Source organism: Chiloscyllium plagiosum, chromosome 48 (genome assembly GCF_004010195.1).
Source record: "Chiloscyllium plagiosum isolate BGI_BamShark_2017 chromosome 48, ASM401019v2, whole genome shotgun sequence".
NCBI lineage: Eukaryota > Metazoa > Chordata > Chondrichthyes > Orectolobiformes > Hemiscylliidae > Chiloscyllium > Chiloscyllium plagiosum.
The window spans coordinates 5,245,906-5,253,650 of record NC_057757.1 but is presented as its reverse complement, the minus strand read 5'-3'; the positions used below and the strand labels follow the sequence as shown (position 1 = coordinate 5,253,650).

General features: G+C 44.4%; 1 protein-coding gene and 1 long non-coding RNA gene across 5 annotated transcripts in view; one reads left to right on the top strand and one right to left on the bottom strand.

The window, feature by feature from the left end:
- Window positions 1-7,745, top strand: part of LOC122544344 — an 87,187-nt gene that overhangs the window by 63,310 nt on the left and 16,132 nt on the right. The gene's annotated exons all lie outside the window — the stretch shown is intronic.
- The window catches only part of epoa (erythropoietin a), a 63,320-nt gene that overhangs the window by 44,003 nt on the left and 11,572 nt on the right, over window positions 1-7,745 (bottom strand). For both annotated transcript variants that reach the window (XM_043683548.1, XM_043683549.1), the window contains exon 2: window positions 5,915-6,045. In XM_043683548.1, the coding sequence (XP_043539483.1) occupies window positions 5,915-6,045 (131 nt within the window). The remainder of the gene's footprint in view (window positions 1-5,914; window positions 6,046-7,745) is intronic.

Here is a 7,745-nt window from a genome sequence, read left to right as displayed (position 1 = left end):
TGTCAGTGTCAAGTCTGTCGTCACTGATGGAGATGGAGAGGTCCAGGAGGGGGAGGGAGGTGTCAGAGATGGTCCAGTTAAATTTAAGGTCAGGGTGGAATGTGTTGGTGAAGTTGATGAATTGCTCAACCTCCTTGCGGGAGCATGAGGTGGCACCAATGCAGTCATCAATGTAGCGGAGGAAGAGGTGGGGAGTGGTGCCAGTGTAATTACGGAAGATCAACTGTTCTACGTAGCCAACAAAGAGACAGACACAGCTGGGGCCCATACGTGTGTCCATGGCTACCCCTTTGGTCTGGAGGGAGTGGGAGAAATTGTTAAGGGTGAGGACCAGTTCGGCCAAACCCCCACCCTCCTCTAGCTTATCTCTCCATGCTCCAGGCTCACTGCCTTTATTCCTGATGAAGGTTTCGAAGCTCCTTGGATGCTGCCTGAACTGCTGTGCTCTTCCAGCACCACTAATCCAGAGCCCTTGTATATCAAACCTCCACCACCGGTGCCTGAATACAAACCCCTAAAGCACTTATGAAAAGACACATTCCTGAGGAGTGTGCCTCCCACAGATTACTTGATAGATGAATAACTTTAAAGACAGCAAATGAGGAGCTATTAGTCTGCTTTGGGGATTTACATAAATAAATAAAAGCAGTCGTTTCATTAAAATCCAGAGCTGACAAATGACTGTGAGGGATGTTATCATGCAAATGCTTGACATACTGATGTGAGATTTCTCACTCAGCTATTTTGACAGTGCCACTAACTGTTTTCACAACAATAGTGGAAGTGGAATCTGATAAAGCTGTCTGAGCAATGGAACAGTAACATGAGTCATCTTCATTTCAGCACAGTCACTTAGAAAGATGTTCTCAAAAAGAATGGCATTCCATCCTGGCAATCATAATTTGGAGGTGCCAATGTTAGATTGGGGTGTGCAAAGTTAAAAATCACACCACAGCAGGTTATAGGCCAACAGGTTTATTTGGAAGCACTAGCTTTCGGAGCGCTGCTCCTTCAACACCTTCAACAACCACTTGATGAAAGAGCAACGCTCCAAAAGCTAGTGCTTCCAAATAAACCTGTTGGACTATAACCTGCTGTTGTATGATTTTTAACTTTGTACATCCTGGCACTGGTGAACTTCTGTCTTGTTTTCCTTCCGCCCATATTCTTTATACTGCCACTATAGGCAAAAGGACAAAGTTGAAAGGTGTGGCACTGGGAAAGCACAGCAGGTCAGGCAGCATCTGAGGAGCAGGAGGATCGATGTTTTGGGCATAAGCTCTTCATCAGGAATCAAAGCATCGATTCTGCTGCTACTCGGATGCTGCCTGACCTGCTGTGCTTTTCCAGCACCACACTCTCAACTCTGATCTCCAGTATCTGCAGTCCTCACTTTCTCTCAGAGGAGCAGAGGCCAGGGGAGTGAGATTCTGAAGTGGCACAGGCTGCCCAGTTGGAGGGATACAAATGGACTGGCTACTTTACTTATTAGCTACTCATTTCTAACAGTAATGATTATCTTCGTCAAACTGACTGCCACTGGGATGGGAGTGTGGGATCTGCTTTGGGCCACTTCCCACGGTGTGTACACTGGATAGAACACCTGGAACTTCTTAGGGAAAATCGGTCAGTCCTGCGAAGTGTGGTGGCATTTGAGGTGAATGGGACATCTCGAGGGTGAGGTCAAAAGCAGAGTCCCGCCTCAAATTCGCCTGGGCTTGACAAAGATTCCGCTAAAGTCATAAGTTCAGAAGTTGCCAGGGTTGAAGGGTTTGAGCTACAGGGAGAGGCTGAATGGGCTGGGACTATTTTCCTGGAGCATTGGAGGCTGAGGGGTGACCTTTATAGAGATTTATAAAATCATGAGGGGCATGGATAGCGTCATTAGCCAAGGTCATTTTTCCACGGTAGGAAAGTCCAAGAGTAGAAGGATTCAATAACGAGAGGTCACGCATTCAAGGTGAGAGGTGGAAAGTTTAAGGGGGATACACGCGGCAAGTACTTCACACAGAGAGTGGTGGGTGTTTGGAACGCGTTGCCAGCAGGGGTGGTAGAGGCAGACACGGGAGATTCATTTAAGATGTGTCTGCAAAGATGCATGAGTAGGTGGGGAGCAGAGGGATACAGATGCTTAGGAATTGACCGACAGGTTTAGACAGTACATTTGGTTCGGCTCAGGCTTGGAGGGCCAAAAGGCCTGTACCTGGGCTGTAAATTTTCTTTGCTTTTTGTTCTAGAGGGCATTAGTATAAGATGAGAGGGAAAAGATATAAAAGGGACCTAAAGAGCAACTTTTTCACGCAGAAGGTGGTACATGTATGGAATGAGCGGCCAGAGGAGATGGTGAAGGCAGGTCCATTTATTACATTTAAAAGGCATCTGGATGGGTATATGAATAGGAAGGGTTTGGAGGGATATGGCAAATGCGACTAAATTAATTTAGGATATCTGGTGAGCATGGATGAGTTGGACCAAAGGAGTTGTTTCTGTGCTCTACAGCGTTATTACTCTAAAAGAGTCATATTGGACTCAAAACATTAACTCTGTTCCTCTCTACAGAGATGCTGCCAAACTGGCTGAATTTCTCCAGCTCCTTCTGTTTTTATTTTCGATTGCGCAAATTCGGTCCTCACCATACTTTTGTTTTGTGAGGTCCTTGCCAGATGTCGATCATCTGATAGCCATACATGGCACTTCCCTGTTAGTCTAAAAGGCCATGAGGAGTGGGAACCCTGACTGAATTTCTGCCAAGATCAACTGAGCTAAACCTACTGCAAAGCAGCTGACTCCTGGCAGATCAGAGTTTTTGAACCTTTCAGGTCAATGTTCACCAATGACTCATTGCTTAAATGTATCAGACTATAGAGTGAGGGGTGGGGGAAGAGGTAGATCTTGTGTGCACGTTTTTGAATATGTGATAGTCTCTGAGAAACATACAATATTCTTACAGTCAAGGTAGATGCAGGAAGGATGTTTCCTCAGGCTCGGTGCAGTCAAAGATTAGGAGGCAGTCTCAGAGTAAGAGTCAGGCCACCTGGGACTGAAATAGGGATAATTATTTTCACTCAGAGGGATAAATGTTTGGAGTTGTCTACCCTGGAGGTCTACTGAAGTAGATTCAAGACTGAAGTTGATAGACTTTGTAATACTATGACACCAAGGAATATGGGAAAAATGGTAAAGAAGTTGATGATCAGCCATGATATGTGTGAATGCTGGAGCAGGCTCAATGGGCTGAATGGCCTCCACCCATTCCTGTCTTCCAGGTTTCTACCCAGCAGAGGTAACCATTGTGTAATCCCTTTGCAGTTGATAAGACATTTCTGGGAAGAACAAACAAAGCAGTATGGACATTATTGGATCATTTGGTAAATTTGCCCCCTCATAGGTCAACTAGTTGGCTCTTGCTCTGGGATAGACAACCAGGAAGCTAGAAGAACACAGTAAGCCAGGCAGCATCAGGAGGTGGAGAAGTTACCATTTCGGGTGTAACCCTTCTTCAATCCTGACGTTGCCTGGCATGCTGTGTTCTTCCAGCCTTCTGCTTGTCTACCTTGGAATCCAGCATCTACAGTTTTTTTAATCCTTTATCTGAAATGGCTGGTTGCATTTTAGAAATACAGTTGGGCAATATATTAGAAACAACCTCCCAGCCCCACAAAATCTCAATTAGTAATGCAATCCATGTTCAGAGAAGTCTCAAATTTCTAAGAGGGTTCTTCCTATCCCCGAGCATAACTTTGGTGAATCATTCATGAAACCCTTGAGCTATAGAGAAAGCTGTATTCTCCAGGATTTCCAAGATTTTGCAACCAGTGGAAATAATTTCTCTCTATCCAGCAAATGCATTCTCCTTAATATCTTGAAAGGTTTGATCATCTCACCCCTTAACCTTCCAGAGTGATTCAAGAATGCAGTCCTAGATTATCGCCACTTCACATAGTATTGGTTTAAATTTACAAACACATTTTGGCTACAGGCCCAGATTAGACTTATCGGATTTGAAGTTGGAGCTTTGATATTGCTCATTAATGTTATATCACAGAGCCTCAAACTTACAGGAGATGGGCAGATTTTGGGTTAATTTCCCTCATTTTTCTTGTTTCCTATCCTGGAGGCAATCATTTTTCCGAACTATCAGGGTAGATAGTGAGAATTTCACCAGCCAGTAATCCAGATGGCCACGTTAATGTGACATTGGTTCAAATCCCACTGTGTCAGTTCGTGGATTTTAAATTCAATCAATTAAGCTGGATTTGAAAGCAAGTCTCCATAGCAGTGACCATGACAACAATCATCATTTGTTTTAAAAACCCATCTGGTTCACTAATACAGTTCAGGGAAGGGAAAGCTGCTGTTGTTACCCAGTCTACTTAAAATATCACTTGAAACCAACAGCAATGTAGTTGATGCCCACTGAAATCATAGAATCACTAGAATGGAAACATGCCATTTAGCCCAACAAGTCTACACCAACCCATTTCCCCCCCCATTCCTCTACTGACTAATGCACCTAATCCACACATCCCTGAACACTGTGGGCAATTTATCATGGCCAATTCACCTAACCTGCACATCCTTGTACTATGGAGGGATCCAGAGGAAATCGCATGCAGACACAGGGAGAATGTACAAACTCCACACAATCGCCCAAGGCTGGAATCAAACTCAGGTCCCTTGCACTGTGAGGCAGTAGTGCTAACCACTGAGCCATCGTGCCACCAGAGGGATAGGCAACAGGTTCTGGCCTTGCTCAGTGACACCCACATCCCAGGAATGAACAAAACAAAATACATTAGCAAGGGCACAGCTGCACTGTGAGATTTGGCCTCACCTACTCTGTTGTTGTATGAAACCGGACGCTATAAAATAGGGTCACAAAGTCTGGGAAGTAGTGTACGAGGTAAATTGCCATTTCCCTGCACAGTGTATAGAACACTATTCAACCCACACTTAACATTCATAAAAGGAATTATAGAATGACCTTATTTTGTGCTGTAATCACTTGACCCTTGGATTTGTATTGGTTCTTCTCAATCTCCTCTAGCTCCACAACCCTCCAAGATCTCTGTACTTGTCCAATTCTAGCCTCTTCAGCACCCCTCCAGTTTTGACATATAGGCCTCAGGCCTAAATAACTCCGCCTCTCCCTACTTCTTTAAAACTTATCTCTTGGGCCAAACCCATTTGGTCAACCACCTTATTATTTCCTAAACTGGTTTAATGATTGCCTTGTAAGGTTTTCCTAGATTCTCAATGAATTGGGTAACAGACCACAAATTTTGTCAACATGCCAATAATTCATAGAATCATAGAATCCCTACAGTGTAGATGCAGGCCATTTGGCTCATCCAGTCCACACCAACTCTCTGAGGAACATCCCACCCAGACCCACCTTCCTACCTTATCACTGTAACCTTGCATTTCCCATGGCCAATCCATCTAGCCTGCCCATCTTTGGACTGTGGGAAGAAACTAGAGCACCCAGAGGAAACCCATGCAGACATAGGGAGAATGTGCAAACTCCACACAGTGTCGCTCAAGGGTGGAATTAAACCCAGGTCCCTGGCATTGTGAGGCAGCAGTGCTAACCACTGAGCCATTGTACCACCTGAATTCTTGATTTATCCTAGAAGTTACTCTTGCCCCTTCAACCAATTTGGTATCTTGACCTTGGATTCGTCCTCAAATGTCCCAAATTTTAAAAAAAGTAAATCAGAGCACAAGTTATATAGGAAATTATTCGACTTTAGCAGATTCTATGCAATGCAGTGAAAACTGCCTGCAGCATTGACTTTCTAACCCACCACTGGAGCTCTGGATTAACATTCGCATCAGGTATCAGACTGAAGCCCAGTTGGAAGTCACTGCATTACACTATAAACAGGCCACACACATGCACAGAATGGCATACCGTTGAATCTGCAGCATCCTTTGCCTCTCTAATGTACTTGTCCAGCACTCTGATGTCACAGATGGGGTGGAGTGGAGTCGACTTTGCTGGCTTTATATAACCGAGTAACATCACCAGGAGTGCAAAAAGTCCTTGGATTGGAGGAGAAAAAAAAAATAAGAAAAAAGAACCAGCAGTTAACATGCGATACAAATTTATGACAAACCTGGATCTAAGTGTATAAAAACCTCTGAATGAGTATAGGGGGTAGGATTGCTGGTGTCTCATTGTATGCCTTGAGGGGAGATCTCAAAATGACACCCAATGCTTTGTTACCAGAAGATATGTAAAAATCAGGAAAGGAGTCATCTTATCCTGGAACCCTAGTTGAAGGCCATCTGGAGGATATGGGCATTGCTGGCAAGTTCAGTATTATGAGGAAAGACCAGGTTGACTGGGCTTGTACTGACTGGAAATTCAAAGAATGGGGGGGGATCTCATAGAAACATATAAAATCCTGATGGGACTGGACAGGCTAAATGCCAGAAGAATGTTCCCAATGTTGGTGAAGTCCAAAACTAGGGGTCACTGTCTAAGAATAGAAGGTAAGCCATTCAGGACTGAGATGAGGAAGAACTTCTTCACTCAGAAAGATTATATGAATAGGAAGGGTTTGGGGTGAATATGGGATGGGTGCTGGCAGGTGGGACTAGATTGGGTTGGGATATCTGGTCAGCATGGACAAGTTGGACCGAGGATCTGTTTCCATGCTGTACCTCCCTATGACTCTATGTGAACTTGTGGAATTCTCTCCCACAGAAAGCTGTTCGGGCTAGTTAATTCGATATATCCAAGAGGGAGCTGGATGTGGCCCTTGCAGATAAAGGGATCAAGGATATGGAGATAGAGCAGGAATGGGATACTGAAATTACCTGATCAGCCATGATCATGTTGAATTCAGACTCTAAGGGCTGAATGGCCTACTCATGCACCTATTTTCTATGTTTCTATTATAGGAAGATATACACAGGTTTGTCAGATGGCCAGATCAGTGGCCTGAAAAGTGTGAAGTGATGCTTTTTGGAAAAAGAAACAAGACAAGGTAATACTCACTGAATGGCAGGACACTGGGAAGCTCAGAGGAACAGAGGAATCTTGGGTCTGCAGTTCCCTGATGGTGGCAGGACAGGTTAATAGGGTAATTAAGAAGGCATAGAAAATGCTTAGCTTTATCAATTGTGGCATAGATTTTAAGAGAGAGAAGGTCATGTTGGAGCTGTACAGAACTTTGGTAAGGCCACAGCTGGACCACAGGAAGAATTGTGATCGCACTGGAGAGAGTGCAAAGGAGATAAACCAAGTTTGGCCTGGAATGAGCATTTCAGCTACAAAGAGAGGCTGAATAAGCTCGGGTTGTTTTCTTCGGGGCAGAGAAGGTTAAAAGGGTAACTGCCAGAGGTGTATAAGATTATGAGGAGCATGGACAGGGTGAATGGAAAGCAGCTGTTCTCTTAGCTGAAGGGTTGATATGAGGGGGACTAATTCTAAAGGAAAAGACAGAAGGGGATTTGAGGAAAAGCCTTTTCACGGAGGGGGTAGTGAGGGCTCTGGGAGGGTAGAGATGAGAAACCTCACAACCTTCAAAAGATACTTGGATGAGTCACTTAAAGTGTCAGAACATTCAAGGCTACGGGCCTTGGAAAGTGGAACTGGTGTAGGTAGTAGTATATTTTTGGTGGCACCTACTTGAGGAACCGAAGATCCTCTTCTGGACTCTATGATTCTATGATGCTTTCAATAATTAAACGTTCTTCTAGCTACTACTAGCTGGCAATCAAACATGGACCAGGAT